Source organism: Somniosus microcephalus, unplaced genomic scaffold (assembly GCF_052327205.1).
Source record: "Somniosus microcephalus isolate GS21.2 unplaced genomic scaffold, FLI_Smic_1.0 scaffold35, whole genome shotgun sequence".
NCBI classification, from domain to species: domain Eukaryota; kingdom Metazoa; phylum Chordata; class Chondrichthyes; order Squaliformes; family Somniosidae; genus Somniosus; species Somniosus microcephalus.
In genome coordinates this window covers 734747-753537 of record NW_028225222.1, presented here as the reverse complement: position 1 = coordinate 753537, position 18791 = coordinate 734747, and the positions used below count along the sequence as shown (strand labels likewise).

The window sequence follows — 18791 nt, the reverse complement described above, 5'->3', positions numbered from 1 at the left end:
GCACATCGTCTAATGTTTTTCTGTTCTCCTCTGGATTAAATACAAATGTATTAAAAACCTCTATTGCCTGTGGGCCTGCAACCGTGAGCAGCAACGCTATTTTCCTTGCGTCTGGCTTCGTACCGTACCCGATGGCAGCAATGTAGAGTTCAAATTGTTGTTTAAAAGTCTGCCAATTGTAGTCGACATTTCCTGTGAGTTTCAAACGCTCTGGTGGCTTCAAATTCTCCATGTCACATTGCACAATATTCAGCAAATCTTACCAATCCTGGTACCATGTTATGTTCATTAATAACTAGTCGTATTTATTAAGAACAGCTAGCTTTTGCTAGACACTTTATTGAGCACATGTGGACTAGGTACAGTATCTGTAGAGGCCTCCATCTTGACTGCTGCCTTGTGGGTAGCCTAGTGCATCCTGGGTAGCCTACTCTTATATACATACAGCACCACCTAGTGTACCATTCCAGAATGACAGGTTACTGATCATTACAGGAAAGATTGAACAGGTTGGGTCTTTCTGCTATAGAAGAGAGAGGACTTAGATGAGGCCTGATAGAGATCTTGAAATTTATGAATGGGTTGGACAGGGTAGATGTGGAGAGAATGTTTACACTTGTGGGAGAATGCAACACTTGTTGTCATAAATACAAGATAGTTTTCCAATAGGGAAATAAGGAGCAATGTCTGTACTCAGAGAGTGGATAGAATGTGGAACTCACTACCACAGGAAGTGGTTGAGGAAAATAGTTTAGATTCTTTCAGAATGAAACTAGACGAGTAAATGCTAGAAAGGGGAATAGAAAGATATTCCGAGAGGCTGCGATGATGTAGATGCAATGAAGAGACTGGTGTGGAGCATGAACACCAACACACACTGATTGGGCCGAATGGCCTGTTTGTGTGTTGTAGATTCCATGTAATATAATCCCCTGAACTACAGCTCAGCTCTGTCTGCCTACCTAGTGACCAGGCTCTTACTCTGGAAGCTGCGAATCAATTGCTGCCCTCAATCGCTGAAGGGACTCTTTACAGAAGAGCTCAGAGTGAAAGCAGTAAACTAATGGTCCTGTCCCGAAAGACAATGTGGGAAATGCCAGTCAGAAACAGCGCCGAGTCCTGAACACAGTGCTTGGCCCGCCGCTAGCTGTATCTTCAGATCTCCAGCGATTGCTGGTGTAATTCAGTGGATGGCAGTCTGGGGCTGAATATTACATTCCTGGGCTGGAGACACTGGGAGCCGCCCCTGGGCTGCGCTCAGCTATTTCTGATTATTAATGAATTGAATAATTGCGGTAATCGGATATTTCAGCGCGTTCTTCACCTGCTCTCTGAACTTGGACTGGGTCACCCCATAAATAAATGTGTTTGTGCAGCAACTTAAATTCCGCAGCATAAATCCGACTCGGTGAAAGATAAATAAAGAATCTGTGTAATAAGTGGTTCCTGTAATGGTATAATATAAGAAAAATATAACATAGGCCAGCCACAGCAGTATGAAGCTGGCGGATATGGTGAAGAGTAAAATCATAGACTTCCTTCTGCTCTCCATCTCTGGGTCTCTGTCATTCTCTCCCTTGCTCTCACCCCTCAGTCCCTTACGGACCCGACCGGCCACTAAAATGTGTCTGACTGTCAGAGCGTTGAGCAACAGAATTAAAGCGAATGGGAGCAATGGGGTTAAAACCGTATTAAACCAGTCAAATCCCACCCACCCGGGCTCAGTAAAATAGCTCAGGATTGTGTCACAGTTCCACGGCACATTGTCAATTATTCTCCTGGGTTTATATATAAAGTAGAAGGGAATGTTTTTTAAACAGTGCAGAATGCCAGTTGTTGCCAGAACCACAGCCGCAGTTTTCTCGGTGCAATATTTAGTTTTCAGCTTCTGGCAACAAATGGCCACAAATCGATCAAAGGTGAAAGTGACGGTGAACCAGACAGAACAGTCTGTTGCTGCACAGGACAGGACAACGAGAACACTACACACAGGGGTGATGGACAGGAAAGATCCTGGGAAATAAAAAATTCTGATCCTCCTCAGTATGACCTCAGTGACAATGGCCAGGAGATCTGCCGCTGCCATGGCCGCCAGGTAGCGAGTGGTGCAGGTGGAGAGTCCGCACTTTCCCTGGGACAGGATCACAATCGCCAGCAAATTCACTGTAAAACACAGAAGGGAAAAGAGACTGGAAATTACTGAGCACACATTCTCCGTGACTGAGCCCAGACAGTAAGGGCTGGAATTTAACACCCCAAAAATGGCGGGTTGGGGTCGGGTCAGAGGTGAAAATTGAACAATATCCTCCTGACCCCAACCCGCCTGCAACCCACCCACTTCCGAGTTTACCGGAGACGGGACAGGGGGCGGGCAGCGAACCGCTCCCAGGAGGCGGGTTGGTAAGTTAACATTTTAATGAGGCGGGCAGCCTCTGATTTTACCTGTTTCACAGGTTTATCTACGGCAGGCCAGGCTTCCTGGGCCTCGGGAATGATTTCACCCCCACCCCCAACTCTACCCGTTGCCCGACCCCCCCATGGATAGAAACCTGGGGCTCGATTTTGCCATTGGGGGCAGGGCTCGGGGCGGGTCAGTTGTTTTTTGTGTCCTGAACCCGACTCCAAGGTGACGTGGGAAAAAAGTGCGATTTGCCCCTAATTGGGCAATTGATTTCCAGCGTGTGGGAACCCCTGGCCCAATTAGTTTTACCATCCTGAAAGCCAACTCCGATGACATCATCAATGCTGCTGGATTTAAGGCCTGCAATCAGCCTTGCTTCTTCTGGAGACTGCAAACTTTATGCCCATTGCTGTGATCGCTTCATTCAGCAATTATGTCCAGCAGTAGGCCAAAGTGTTCTCCACGGTTCGATGACGCCGCCCTGCAAGCTCTGGTGGAGGGAGCAAGAGCAAATAAGGAGGTGCTCTTCCCTTTCTCAGGGAGGAAGAAGCCTCCCCAGCAGACTAAAGCTGCGTGGATGCAAGTGGCCCAGGAGGTCAACTCTTTGTCTATGTGCCGCAGAACCTTGGCTGCAGTGCCGGAAGAGGTTTCATGACCTTCTGCGCACAGGAAAAGTGAGTATGATTTTCCCATCACCCTCAATTTGATCCTCACTGCCTCTCCTCACCAGCACTCAGCTTTGACAAACTCTTCCTTCACATCCCACTTAACACTGACATTCCTGCATCCTTACCCATTCCCTCTCTCTGTATGTTCACATTCACTTAACTATTCGACTATGCAGCCCTCACACTCCCTATCACTGTGATGCTATGAAAGCAACTTACAACACACATGGAGGGCCCTTGGTCTTGCCACCTCACTCCATCTTTGTGTCCTTCTAAGCATCTATTCTATGGATTCTCTAAACTCACTCCACCATTCTCACACAAACTCCACTTGTGTCCCTCATTGCAGGAAAAGAGAGCCCACAATAAGAGGGAAAGAGCGAGGACAGGAGGAGGGCCACCCTCAAAAGTGCAGCTCGCCACTTCGGAGGAGGCGGCCCTGGAGATCGTGGGAGTGGAGGAGGATGCGCCTGTGGGGGACGGACAGACGGGTGCATCAGAGCAAGCTGGTGACAGAATAGTTTTTCATCTCTCTCATTGACATTGCATGAGTCACTGATAATGATTCTGATGCTCTAACAGATTGACTTATGATCATCTGCGATATTCAATGTGCATGTAATCTTGACCACACATCTCTCACTCTTTCCTGCACTCCCCCACAGGACCATCGACACACACTGTCCGCACTGTCCAGGAGGAAGAGCCTGAGCTTCCAGACTCCTCAGAGGGAGCTGCAACCTCTGAGGGCGCTGCATCAGCAGAATTAAGCGCACACATCACCAGCGCAGACACTCATACCTCAGTGGGACCTTCCGGACATAGAGTAGGGTTGTCACCTGGTGTATCACAGCTCACAAGTGAGCATCAGCAGATAGTGGAGACAGGGACAGCAGTGGAGACAGGGACTGTAAGATTCGCAAAATTGAACATTGTCCTATAAGGGTCTATTGGCAGAAAAGGCCTGAATTTTTAAAGACTGTTTTAAAAGAAGCCCAGGAAAATGGGCACACAAAATGGCCGCCAGACCCCGTGACCAGCTTTTGGGACATTTTAAAATGGTTTCTGCAGTCCCCAGACAGCCTTTGTGGATTCAGCCCACAGTAAGTTCTGGAAGGCCGTTTCGGAGAAAACGAAACCAGACAGAACCCCATACATATGGATTGGATGCAGATCCAGTTAGATTGGCCTGTAGATAAAGGCCATCTAAATGTTTACCCAGACAAAGGGAAACAGCTTCAAATTCATAGGGGGAACATCAAGACCCAGTAAAGACATCAAGAGGACATTAAAGACAATACAAGGTCATTCCAGACCAGAGATGGCCGTTACCGGCCATCCCGAAAGTACTTTAAACATAATAACTACCCCGCTGTGCTACAAGCCCGCCAAAAGTTAAACAAAGACTAACCTTGATGTGGCGGGAGATAAGGGCCTCGATGAGAAGTATAATTGGGGACCCAGGGATAGCTAACGGAATGCTTCGCTTAGCCTTTCGCCTTTAGCTACGCTTAGCCTTTCAAGGAAGCCTTTCGGTAGCGGGAAGACAATGGAGAACTTCGTGGATCGGCCATTGAGGAACGTCGATCCGGAGACCAGTCAAGAAGGTGATTCGAGTCTGCATCCAGCCCCGGGGTAGCTATCAGGAGACCATCGATACACCCCGGGCCATTGACGAGACAAAGGACAATGACCCTCCTCGGAGAAACTCATATAAAGATGGTCAAACAGTTGGTCTCTCCTCACACCGACGTCCAGGCCTGCTAACATCCAGCCCGTCCGTGACCTTCACCTCGAGGGAGAAGAGAGTGTGTCGCAGCCCACTGCGTTCCACTGACCACGTGGAGACAGGACGCCTGAGAGGATCAAAACGCAGACCTTTCAAAACCTTATACTTTCTAACTGGATGGGTGAGCATGTTTCTGGCCCCTCATAATCTGATCTAGATAGGTTTAGGGGTGGGCATTTCAGGGGATAATTAATAATGAGTTGTTGTCCCTCGATGTTCCGTGTGTTTCCCCATTTCCTGATGATATTTGTAAAGTATAATATGCCTGTATATATCTTAGTTAGTACTGTATTATGATTTGTTTTTTTCCCTCCCATGTACCCTTTTATTGACTTGCATTTGATTTGTTTCTTTATGCAATAAAATTTCACTTTGTTTTCATTAAACTTGGTCTATAGAGTATTCTCTGCATTGTAGTTCCTGCCTCAAAGTCCAGTGTATAGAACCTAAGGGGTGAGTGGGTTGAACCACTCAAAAGTTCACTGTGCAAGAGAGAGAGGCCTCTGGAGAGAGAAACCTCTGCGATCTAAAACCCCTTATAGGACAGCAGTGAAGAGTCCTCGTCGGAGGGCAATGGATGCTCCCAGCTCCGCTCCCCTGCATGTCGAACCTGTGCCTCTGGGTCCATCCAGAAGGAAAGCGGTGCTGGAACTTCAGGAGCAGGTGCAGGAGTCTCTGAGAGGTTTTGTCTCCAGGGTCACTGTGAGTGTGGAGCTAATGGAGGAGTCCATCACTAACATGAACAGAGCATTTGTGGAGGCGTTGGCACATGAACGCCTCACCACGGAAAGGATGGCAACCTCCGTGGAAAGGATGGCTGCCTCCATGTTAAGGCTGGCTACCGTAGAGGAGAGGATGGCTACGTCCATGAAGGAGCTTAGTCGCCAGGGTATTGAAAACATGGTAATTGTTCAGAACAGCCTGAAATCTCTTGAGCAGCGATGGTCAGCTATTGAGCAAACAAACCAGACCTTCATGCAAGTCCTCTGGAGTAGGACTTCCAGTGCAGAAATGGCTCCTCATGACCCCCCTGCAGTGCCCAGCCACTTGCTAGCTCTGAAGTGTGACCGGCCCATGAGAGGGATGTTGTTGGCATACAACAAGGAAATGGGGGCTCCTCTCCAAGCGCTCACACGACCATGCCACTGCAAAGCCCTCAGTCAGAGCCCCACCAAAGTCCCCACCCAACTGAGATCGGCGTCTCAACCCTTGCACAGCCGCAGGGGCAGCAGACTGTTGCCGAGCCCTCACAGGCGCGCAACCCCAGAGGACGCCCGCCAAAGGTGTTGAGACAGGAGCAGCAAGAATGTGAGCAGGGGGTCCTCCCCATCTCAAAATCAAATCAAATCAAATCAACTTTTATTGTCATTGTTAGTGCACAAGTGCAGTACAATGAAATGTAGGCTTGCGGCTCAGCCACAGGGGCAGCACTACATAGAAACATACGTAAGAGGAAGGGAATGCACAAGTATTCACAAGGGTAGTCACTTGGGTGTAATGTGTTTATTTTTAAAATGCCATCAGTTGCTTATTGTCATATAAAATTCTGATGGCAAACTGTTGCAGTTGTGGCATGTGTCATTTCGCAAATGGAACTTCCACATTGAGGGCTTAGAGCGACTTGTAGTTGTCAGTATGTTGGTCAGAGTGATAGGAATCTGCAGGTTATTAGCCATTGTCGATGATCTGATAAGAAGGTGCGAGGCCCAAGTGTTTTATTGTGCAGTCTAAGCAAATCTGACCTAGATGAGTGCGTCCATTGCATCCCGGGCAGCAATGTGGTCGCAAGCTGGCGCCTTCTGTCCTGTGCAGCTTCAGGTGGGTGAGCAGCAGCTTGGCACTCCTGTTGTTGATGCTGCTGTTGGTGCTGCTGTTGTTCCTGGTTCTGCTGCTGCCGCGGCTGGTCTTCGTCTGAATCTGATGTCCAGGAGGAAAGGAAAAAACTGGATCCCATGCTTCTGCTTTATGCCTCAATTGAGGAAGCGCTCAGTCAAGGTGGCGAGAGGGGTTTCCCAGGAGGTCACACTGGAAATGGGTGTCAGGCTCCAAACTTCCAGAACAATGAGTAGGCCTGCAAAAAGTTCCCCCAGATCTGAGACAACAAAGTTCTGCCACCTGCCAATGATGATTGCTGAAAAGTCCTTTTTAATGGTGGAGCTACAGCTGTTAGCAAGCAATCAACATGTGATGCCGCCAGGATTCACTGGCGTGTTCCAGAGGAGGCGTGCAGGACGTGGCAAAAGGGGTAAAATCAGAAAGGCCTCTCAAAATGGGATTATAGAGGAAATTAAGTGGTTGTTTGGGCCTTAAGGGTATATCCCGCCTCTTGGAGGCGGGATGGAAACGGGTTCGAAAACACGCATGCAGGAAAATTGCTCGGAGGCGCAATGGAGGCAGGATCGGGCCCGCCTGCCATTTTTTGCGATTTTACAACCTCACATGCCTCCAATCCCACCTCCTCGGGCCTGGCAAAATCGAGCCCCTGGGATCGGGTTCGGACATCCGATTGGTCACACACACGGGACCTTTCAAACCCCAGGGACCGGTCACACCCCCGGGACCGGTCACACCCCTGGGACTGGTCATACCCCTGATACTGGTCAAACCCCCAGGACCAGTCACACCCCCGGGACCGGTCAAACCCCCAGGACCGGTCACATCCCCGGGACCGGTCAAACCCCCGGGACTGGTCAAACCCCCAGGACCGGTCAAATCCCCAGGACCGGTCAAACCCCCAGGACCTTTCAAACCCCCAGGACCTGTCACACCCCTGGGACCGGTCACACCCCCGGGACTGATCAAACCCCCAGGACCGGTCAAACCCCCAGGACCTTTCAAACCCCCAGGGCCTGTCACACCCCTGGGACCGGTCACACCCCCGGGACTGATCAAACCCCCAGGACCGGTCAAATCCCCAGGACCGATCACACACCCGGGACTGGTCACACCCCTGGGACTACTCAAACCCCCGGGACTGGTCAAACCCCCAGGACCGGTCAAACCCCCGGGACCGGTCAAATCCAGGGACCGATCAAACCCCCAGGACCGGTCAAACCGCCAGGACCGGTCACACCTCCGGGACCGGTCAAACCACCGGGACCGGTCACACCCCCGGGACCGGTCAAACCACTGGGACCGGTCACACCCCCGGGACTGGTCAAACCCCCGGGACAGGTCACACCCCCGGGACAGGTCACACCCCCGGGACCGGTCACAACCCCGGGACCGGTCACATCACCGGGACCGGTCACACCCCCGGGACTGGTCAAACCCCCAAGTCCGTGATCGGACACACAGCGGGTTCAGACGCCTCATCCAAACCAGTTTCATCCATTGTCACTACCTGGTCCTCCCACCCCATCCGATTGGAAGCCCAACTCACAATCAAGCTGACTTCCGGGGTGGGGAACCAATCAAGGACAAAGAATGTACGTTGTGGAGTTGAGACACCCCAATGTCCAGGAATACCTGGACTTCCAGGTAACCTGTCTGATATTCTGCATCCACCCTGTACCCTCCGACCATCGTACATAACCCGCCTCTGTTAATATCCAGGAGCAAGTATATGAGCAAATGCAAAATACTGAGACTGCTGTCAATCTGATAAGAATATAAGAACATAAGAAATAGGAGCAGGAGTAGGCCATTCGGCCCTTCGAGCCAGCTCCGCAATTCAATGAGATCATGGCTGATCTTCTGCCTCAATTCCATTCACTGGCCTTATCGCCATATCCCTTGATGCCCTTACTAGTCAGAAATCTATCGACCTGTTTCGAATATACCCAATGACTGAGCCTCCACAACCCTCTGGGGTAGAGAATTCCAAAGATTCACCACCCTCTGTGTGAAGAAATTTCTTCTCATCTTTTCCTGATTGACCTACCCTTTTTCCTGAGGCTGTGGCCCCTAGTTCTCAGCTCCCGAGCCAAGGGAAGCATTCTCCCAGCATCCACCCTATCAAGCCCTGTAATAATTCTGTATGCGTCAATGAGATCCCCTCTCATTCTTCTGAATTCAAAAGTTTACTCAATCTCTTCTCATACGACAGTCCCGCCATCCCAGGAATCAATCTCGTGAACCTCTGCTGAACTCACTCTATGGCAAGTATATCCTTCCTTAGGTAAGGAGACCAAAATTGTACACAGTACTCCAGGTGTGGTCTCACCAAGGCCCTATAGAATTGGAGTAAGACTTCTTTACTCCTGTACTCAAATCCTCTTGTAGTGAAGGCCTGCATACCATTTGCCTTTCTAATGGGTTGCTGCACCTACACATTTACTTTCAGTGACTCATGTACAAGGACACAGGTCACTTTGAGCATCTGCATTCCCCAATCTTTCGCCATTTAGGAAATATTCTGCCTTTCTGTTTTTTCTACCAAAGTGGATAACTTCACATTTATCCACATTATAATCCATCTGACATGTCCTCGCCCACTCACTGAGCCTGTCGAGATCCCCTTGAAGCCTCTTCACATCCATTTCGTAACTGACACTGCCACCGAACTTTGTGTCATCAGCAAATTTGGAAATGTTACATTTAGTCCCCTCATCCAAATCATTGATATAGATTGTGAATAGCTGGGGCCCAAGCACCGATCCTTGCGGTACCCCATTAGTCACAGCCTGCCATCCTGAAAAAGACCCATTTATCCCTACTCTTTGTTTTCTGTCTGTTAACCAATTCTCAATCCATGCAAGTATATTACCCCCAATTCCATGTGCCCTAATATTGTTCACCAACCTCTTGTGTGGGACTTTATCGAAGGCCTTCTGAAAATCCAAATACACCACATCTACTGGTTCCCCTTTGTCTACTCCACTAGTTACATCCTCAAAGAACTCCAATAGGTTTGTCGAACAGGACTTCCCTTTCATAAATTATGTTGACTATGCCCAATCTCACTATTAGTTTCTAAGTGCCCAGTTATTGCATTCTTTATAATAGATTCCAGCATTTTCCAAACTACTGATGTGAGACTAACAGGTCTGTAGTTCCCCGTTTTCTCTCTCCCTCCTTTCTTAAACAGCGGGGTTACATTTGCTATCCTCCAATCTGCAGGAACAGTTCCAGAATCTATAGAACTTTGGAAGATGACAACCAATGCGTCCACTATCCCAATGGTCACCTCTTTCAAAACTCTAGGATGTAGGTCATTCGGGCCTTGAGATTTATTGACTTTTAGTCCCATTAATTTTGCTAGTACTGTTTTTTACCAATAATATTTTCTTTAAGTTCCTCATTCTCGCCACACCCTTGGTTTTCTTGTATTTCTGGGAGGTTTTTTGTGTCTTCCTCCGTGAAGACAGAAACAAAGTATTTATTTAATTTCTCAGCCATTTCCTCATTCCCCATTATAAATACTCCCGTCTCTGACTGTAAAGGATCTACATTCACCTTCGCCAGACATTTCCTTTTCACATACCTATAGAAGCTTTTACAATGCACTTTTATATTTTTCGCTAGTTTGTGCTCGTATTTATTTTCCCTTTCTTTATCAATTTCTTGGTCCCCCTTTGTTGATTTCTAAAAAGATCTCAATCACCAGCTGACTGCTTTTTCTGGCAACATTATAGGCTTCCTCCTTTGACTTAATACTAGCTTTAATTTAATAATAAAGTCAATGCTGAAAACACTCAGTGGGTCAGAACTGGAAGATATCAGAGATTAACAGTATTAAAGCAATGATAGAGGCAGAGAAAGGCGCGGTTGCATAAAGAAAGAAAAATATCTGCGATTGGTTGGATGGCAGCTGTAATTCAATGACAAAAGGGATTATGGTGCAAGGCGAATGGGACAATTAAAGAAATAAAAGATGGGTCTAGAGGAGGTGTAAATGGTTACAGCAGAATAACAAGGGGGAGGGGTAGTAGAGTACATGTGGCAGAGAAGGTTGGGTAAACCCCAGGTGTTTCGACCAGCCCGCTGGCCGTGTACCGAGATCGCCACCCCAAGCCCCAGCCCACACCTCCTCCACTCCCACTGGCCGTGTACCGGGATCACCACCCCAAGCCCCAGCCCACACCTCCTCCACTCCCACTGGCCGTGTACCGAGATCGCCACCCCAAGCCCCAGCCCACACCTCCTCCACTCCCACTGGCCGTGTACCGGGATCGCCACCCCAAGCCCCAGCCATCACCTCCTCCACTCCCACTGGCCGTGTACCGGGATGACCACCCCAAGCCCCATCCCACACCTCCTCCACTCCCACTGGCCTTGAACCAGGATCGCCACCCCAAGCCCCAGCCCACACCTCCTCCACTCCCACTGGCCGTGTACCGGGATCACCACCCCAAGCCCCAGCCCTTCCTCCTCCACTGGCCATGTACCGGGATCGCCACCCCAAGCCCCAGCCCACACCTCCTCCACTCCCACTGGCCATGTACCGGGATCGCCACCCCAAGCCCCAGCCCACACCTCCTCCACTCCCACTGGCCTTGTAACGGGATCGCCACCCCAAGCACCAGCCCACACCTCCTCCACTCCCACTGGCCGTGTACCGGGATGACCACCCCAAGCCCCATCCCACACCTCCTCCACTCCCACTGGCCTTGAACCAGGATCGCCACCCCAAGCCCCAGCCCACACCTCCTCCACTCCCACTGGCCGTGTACCGGGATCACCACCCCAAGCCCCAGCCCTTCCTCCTCCACTGGCCATGTACCGGGATCGCCACCCCAAGCCCCAGCCCACACCTCCTCCACTCCCACTGGCCATGTACCGGGATCGCCACCCCAAGCCCCAGCCCACACCTCCTCCACTCCCACTGGCCGTGTACCGAGATCGCCACCCCAAGCCCCAGACCACACCTCCTCCACTCCCACTGGCCGTGTACCGGGATCACCACCCCAAGCCCCAGCCCACACCTCCTCCACTCCCACTGGCCGTGTACCGGGATCGCCACCCCAAGCCCCAGCCCACACCTCCTCCACTCCCACTGGCCGTGTACCGGGCTCACCACCCCAAGCCCCAACCCACACCTCCTCCACTCCCACTGGCCGTGTACCGGGCTCACCACCCCAAGCCCCAGCCCACACCTCCTCCACTCCCAGTGGCCGTGTACCGGGATCGCCACCCCAAACCCCAGCCCACACCTCCTCCACTCCCAGTGGCTCTGGTGGAGCCATCCTCCATTACCAGCACATGTCGGCTGGGAAAACGGGAGCGGAGGTCGCGATCTGAAGTTTATAAACATAGTGTTGAGTCCGGAAGGCAATAAAATGCCTAACCGAAAAATACAGTGCTGTTCCTCATTGAGTTTAAAAGGGGAACCGTGCAGGGTGCCGAGAACAGAGAGTTCAGAGTGGGAGTGGGATGTAGAATTAAAGTGGCAAGTAAGCTGAAGCTCAGGGTCACACTTGCGGACTGAACGGAGGCGTTCAGCAAAGCAATTACTGCATTTAGTCCACCCAATGTACAGCAGACTGGATCGTGGGCAGCGAATATGAAAAACTAAATTGGTAGAAGTACAAGTAAATTAATCGTTCATGTGGATGGATAGTTTGCGGCTGGTGGGATGGAAAGAGGTAAAAGGCAGCAGTTGCATCTCCTGCGCTTGCATAAGAAGGTGCCAGGGAAGGGGAGCAGATGTTAGGGGTGACGGAAGAGTGGACCAGGGTGTTGCGAGGGCCGGGGGGATGGGAGGTCAGGGGATGATATGTTTGTTGGTTGCCTTAGCTGGACATGACGGAAATGGCAGAGGATGATCCATTGAATGTGAAGCTGGTGCAGTGGAAGCTGAGGACAAGTGGAACCCTATCTGGGTTCTTGCAGGGAGGGGAAGGGGTGATGGGAGCGATGCAGGATTGACACGGTCGAAGGCCCCATCAATCACAATGGAGGTGAATACTGGGCTGAGGAAATATGAAGACATTTCAGAAGCACTGGTGTGGAAGGTCGCATCGTCAGAACATATGCAATGGTGGCGGAGAAACTTTGAAAATAAAACAGAGCCCTTCCAGGAAGCGGGGTGAGAGGAAGTCTACTCAAGATTCTGTGGGAGTTGGTGGGATTATAGTAGATATTTGTGGACAGTTTAGCCCCTGAAATGGAGATCGAGAAGTCGAGGAAGGGAAGGGGAGACCACTGTGGTTCACCATTTACATATTATTCCTGTATTTAAAATGGAAGATAGAACAATTCCAAGGATCTACAGGCCAGTTGGCATAACGTCGATGGCAGGAAAGATAATGGAATCCTTACTCAAAAATGTAACAGAAAAACATCTAGAAACACAAAATATAATAACGAGTAGTCAGCAGGTATTCCAAAAGGGAATCATACAATGGTTACAGCACAGAAGGAGGCCATTCGGCCCATCGAGCCCGTGCTTACTCTCTGCACATGCACGGCAGCTAATCCCAATCCCCGCCCTTTCGCCGTAGCCCTGCAATTCTTTTCCTTCAGGTACTTAGCCCATTCCCTTTTGAAAGCCATGATTGAATCTGCCTCCACCACACTTTCAGACAGTGCATTCCAGATCAAAACCACTCGCTGCCTTAAAAAGTTTCCTTCATGTCGCCTTTGGATCTTAAACACAGCACCTAAAACCTGTGTGCTCTGGTTCTCGACCGTTCGACCAATGGGAACAGCTTCTCTCTATCTACTCTGACTAGACACCTCATGATTTTGATCACCTCTATCAAATCTCCTCTCAATCTTCTCTGCTCTAACGAGAACAACCCCAGCTTCTCTAGTATATCTGCGTAACTGAAGTCCCTCATCCCTGGAACCATTCTTGTAAATCTTTTCTGCACCCTCTCTAAAGCCTTCATGCCCTTCCTAAAGTGCGGTGCCCAGAATTGGACACAATACTCCAGTTGTTTTATAAATGTTTATCATAACTTCCTTGCTTTTGTAGAGGGGTACCGGTTAATAAATCATTTAAAGTAGCAACACATGTTAACAAGGCCATAAACATGCAGACAAAGCACTGGGGTTCATTTCTAGAAGAATAGAATCGTAAAGCAAAGAGGTTCACTTAATCTTACATAGAACCTTGGTTATACCACACTGAGCGCACTGTGTGCAATTCTGATCTCCATATTGCATAAAGGATATTAAGACACAGGAGAGGGTGCAATTTTGTTTACAAGGATGACACCAGAACAGAGACATTATAACCATCAGGAAAGATTGAACAGGCTGGGACTCCTTTCTTTACAAAAGACAAGGCTGAGGGGTGGCCTAATAGAGGCCTTGAAGTCACGAATAAATCCAATACGGAATTGAGGGGAAATGTCTTTACTCAGAGATTGGTTAGAATGCGGAACTCGGTACAACTTGGAGTACAACTTGGAGTACTTGAGGCGGACAGCAGAGATGAATTTAAGGGGAAGCGATAGAAGTACACGAGGTAGAAAGCAGTAGAAGGTTATGGTGATAGGGTGAGATGAAGAGGGGTGGGAGGAGGATCCTGTGGAGCATAAACACTGGCATAACCTAGTCGGGCCGAATGGCCTGTTTTGTGCTGTAAATTCTAAGGAGTTCTCTGTAACTTGAGTACAAATTAATCACTTTCATCAGTTCAGTTAATCATTGCGGATATTCAAGTGTTTTAATATTTGAAGCATTGCACTATTTATTTCATTATTATCAATGTATTAATGCTATTATTTACTGCCCCCAGGACTGATCTCTGTATTATGAAAACCTGATATGCATGTTCTTCAGTTATACGTGTCTCTCCTCGCAGGGACTCACCTCACTGAGCTAAGGCCAGAGATCGTTGCAGGTTACCTGTGTAGAGTCTCTGAATCAGAGATAAGAACTGGTTCATCAAACCTTAATCAGTTACAGAAGTGGAATTATCAATAACCACAGCCCAATATTCATCCCGTCTAACGGTAACATAATGAAACTCAGCACTCATGACCCACAGATTCTCAGGACTGTGTTGGGGGAAGGGGATTAATCAGCACCAAAACAATTAAAGTGTTTACAATAACTATACATAGAGTAAGAATAAGTCATTATACAGAGGATTTGAATACTGAAACACTGCTGTCCTGCTGGTTACCTGTCAGTAATTAGATAACATCTGTTTCTGTTGGTGCAGTTCAATAGGAAACAAAGCATTATCATTACATTTCACCTTATATATGAACAGAAGAACATAAGAAATAGGAGCAGGAATAGACCATATGGCCCCTCGAACCAGCTCCACCATTCAATAAGATCATGGCTGGTCATCGACCTCAATAGTCCTTTCCTGCCCGATCTCCATATCCCTGGATTTCCCTTGAGTCCAAAAATCCATCGATCTCAGTCTTGAATATTCTCGAAGTCTCAGCATTCACAGGCCTCTGGGGCAGAGAATTCCAAAGATTCACAACCCTCTGAATGAAGAATATCCTTCTCATCTCAGTCTCAAATGGCCTACCCCTTATCCTGAGACTATGCCCCCTAGTTCTAGACACTCCTGCCAGGGGATACAACCTCTCAGCATCTAACCCTGGCAATCCCCTTCAGAATCTTGTATGTTTCAATGAGATCACCTCTCATTCTTCTAGACTCCAGAAAGTATAGACCCATTCTACACAATCTCTCATCATAGGACAGCCCTCTCATCCCCAGAATCAATCTCGTGAACCTTCGCTGCAGCGCCTCATATGCTTATAACCAAACTTCTTCAACCAACAGCAAAAACCTTCCCCTTAGCCATTGATTACATTCGGAAAACACGAATGCAGTTCCATGAAGGGGAGAGATCAGTTATCTAAAGCAATAATTTCAAATTGGAACCGACTTGTTCCACTCCAGTTGGTGACCCACACTCAGTATAGTTCTAGTGACAGATAGTGCTGGTAGTTCATGGCCAATGGGGTTAGGTGTTCCACTCCGGTTAGTGACCCAAACTCAGTACAATTGATTGGCTATGATAAAAAATCATTGACCCTTAGTGTTAGGGGGACTAAATACGTGGGGTTACGGGGATAGGGTGGGATATGTGTTGGTGTAGGGGTTACGGGGATCGGGTAGGATATGTGTCGGTGCAGGCTCGATGGGCCGAAATGGCCTCTATCTGTACTGTGAGTTTTCTGTGATTTCTGTGATTCTGAATTCTACAGTGACTCACTAACTGCAGTGGAAAGCCTCATCCCAGTGGCCATGTATTACTGGGATGAGGTGTTCCACTGCAGTTAGTGAGTCACACTCAGTACAGTTCTACAATGAGAGACACTCCCAGTAATATATGGCCACTGGGATGAGGTGTTCCACTCGTTCGTGACCCACACTCAGTCAAGTTCTACAGTGACAGTCCCTTCCACTAATACCTTCTCTCACAGAGTTGCTTACACTGGGTCTGATTCAACAGTACACAATATTACACTAAAGGCAATAACTTCATAACACAGTGAGCCCGTGAGTTACAAACAGAATTTTACTTTCAGTTGAGGCAATGGAATAAAACCTCAGGAGTAATTCAGGACATTTGCCTAAACGAAATGTTATCACTGATCGGGTGTCTGTATAACGGTGACCACTAGATCAGGTTGTAACATTGGACTCATCAGTCACCTGCAAACTCATTTTTAATGTGGAAGCAAGTCATCCTCGGTTCCGAGGGACTGCCTAAGAAGAAGAACATTGTCAGTCACAGAGCAAAACCAGAGAACAGCTCACACACAGAATTACAAAATGTCAATGGTTATACTCACTTACCAGGAACACCAATGACGGCAATGATCATGTAGTATATTCCCTGCGCTTGCTGAAGTGGCCGATGCATTCTCTGTCCGAAGCGATTTTTCCCTTCGAGCTGCAGATAATCTCCCTGAATTAAACTGTGAGTCGGGACATTCCCAGAGCCTTTCATTTATACCCCGCATGATCTCCACGGGGATATTGAGGTTGCAACATCGCTGAAAATACTATTAAAAAAAGCATTTGAACAAACAGTTGACGACAGCCGAGTTAATTCCCTGCTGTGATGGAATATATTTAGTTCTGAGATTGAAATTGAAAGCTCCAAGGACCAGAGAATTCTGATGACATGAATTAACAAATGAAAATTGCCAGCTGCACTCTCCCAGCAATGGGGTTGTTGTTTCAAACACCACCAAGCCCATCTCTAGATCCCATATTGTTTCGGTGATGTCCTTCACTCTGCTGTGGCCATGCAGTAATTACATTCCAAATGTTAGGGTGCCCTCTCAGGGCTCTGCTGCACTCTGGGATGGGGCTGTCTGTCTTAACTGTGGCCATTTAGTTAAACAATTAAAGTGGGGAATTTGTGCCGATGGATCCTCAAACTAATACAGCCCCTCAAACTAATATAGTATCTCAAACTAATACACCCCCTCAAACTAATAGAGCACATCAACTATTACACCCCCTCAAACTAATACAGCCCCTCAAACTAATACAGTACCTCAAATTAACACAGCCCCTCCAACTAATAAAGTACCTCAAACTAATACCGCACCCTCAAACTATTACAGCTCCTCAAACCTATAGCTAGACCCGCCCACTGCCTCTCTGGTCCAAAGCCCTGTAATCTGGTGTTCCCACAAAATCACAGTGCATGGGATCTCGCTTGCCAGACACCATGAGGTCGTTACCAGGCTAATAAGATCTGATTGTACAGATTATTTGAACAGTTTAACAATGCGAACTCTAAATATATATTTAAAAGTCTTGGGTTTATTTCTGTTAAGTTAGTAATGGTCTATTAAATAAAGGCATGACAGGGCACCTCATGCCTGTGGAATGCACATCTTGTGCCATGTGGGATCTCCAGTACCTTCCCGTGTCCTGGACAACCACATGTGCAGGAGGTGTCGTCAGCTGGAGGAGCTTGAACTCCGGGTTTCGGAGCTTGAGCAGCAACTGGCGTCACTGCGGTGCATCCGTGAGGCTGAGAGCTTCGTGGATAGCATGTTTCAGGAGGTGATCACCACGCAGCTAAAAAGCGTGCAGGCAGAGAGGGAATGGGAGACCACCAGACAGACAAAGGAGGATCAGGCAAGTTTGCAGGAGTCCCCTGAGTGCATCTCACTCTCTAACCGGTATTCAGTTCTAAATACTGGAGAGTGAGATAGTTCATCTGGCAAGTACAGCCAGAGCCAAGTCCAGAGACCATGAATGGATCAACTGTGCAGTGTGTTTGAAGGGTGGTGGGGAGAAAGATCAGGAAAGCAATAGTGATAGGGTATTCAATAGTTAGGGGAATAGACAAGCGTTTCTGTGGCCGCTTACGTGAATCCAGGATGGTATGTTGCCTCCCTGGTGCCAGGGTCATGGATGTCACTGAGCGGCTGTAGAACATTCTGAGGGTGGAGGTTAAACAGCCAGAGGTCGTGGTCCATATCAGTACCAGTGACATATGTAGAAAGAGGGATGAAGACCTGCAGGCAGATTTTAGGGAGCTAGGAAAGAGATTAAAATCCGGACCACAAAGGTAGTAATCTTTGAATTACTCCCGGTGCCTGTGCTGGTGAGTATAGAAATAGGAGGGTACAGCAATGAATGCGTGGCTGGAGAGATGGTTCAGGAGGGAGGGCTTTAGATTCCTGGGACATTGGGACCGGTTCTCCGGGAGGTGGGACTTGTACAGGCCGGACAGGTTGCACCTCAACACAGCCGGTACCAGTGGCATCGACGGGGAAGGGGAGGGTTGTGGTTAGCTCGTAGTATTGTGGACGTTTTAAACTAATTTGGCAGGGGGTGGGCACCAGGCTGTAGCATTAGAAAGGAGAAACAAGGTGCACAAAGGATTGGGAGAGACAGATAGCACAAGAGTAATAAATAATAAGGTCATATGTGGGGTCAGACTAAGAGAATACAAGATAGGTTTACAATGCATGTGGGTAAATGCATGAAGTGTGGATAATAAGGTTGGTGAGCTGCAGGCGCAAATAGCCACATGGAAATATGATGTCGTAGTGATAACGGAGAACAGGCTCAAAAAGGGCAGGATTGGGGACTAAAT

The 18791-nt window shown here is 48.5% G+C and overlaps 1 protein-coding gene across 1 annotated transcript; it reads right to left on the bottom strand.

Moving 5' to 3' along the window:
- Nucleotides 1-313: 313 nt before the first annotated feature.
- Nucleotides 314-16629, bottom strand: LOC147083866 (putative G protein-coupled receptor 139). The gene is made up of 2 exons (XM_085980087.1): nucleotides 16523-16629; nucleotides 314-2163 (listed from the first exon to the last, which is right to left on the bottom strand). The coding sequence occupies exons 1-2, from the start codon at nucleotides 16587-16589 to the stop codon at nucleotides 1262-1264; spliced, it is 969 nt and encodes a 322-aa protein (XP_085836213.1). The 5' UTR covers nucleotides 16590-16629; the 3' UTR covers nucleotides 314-1261.
- Between the last annotated feature and the right edge of the window lie 2162 nt (nucleotides 16630-18791).

Excerpts from the sequence above, each read along its gene's own strand:
- LOC147083866 (XM_085980087.1), bottom strand. The coding sequence starts at position 16,589 with ATGCATCGGCCACTTCAGCAAGCGCAGGGAATATACTACATGATCATT. Across the intron at positions 2,164-16,522 it reads TGCCGTCATTGGTGTTCCTG|TGAATTTGCTGGCGATTGTG; the intron begins GTAAGTGAGTAT and ends TGTGTTTTACAG.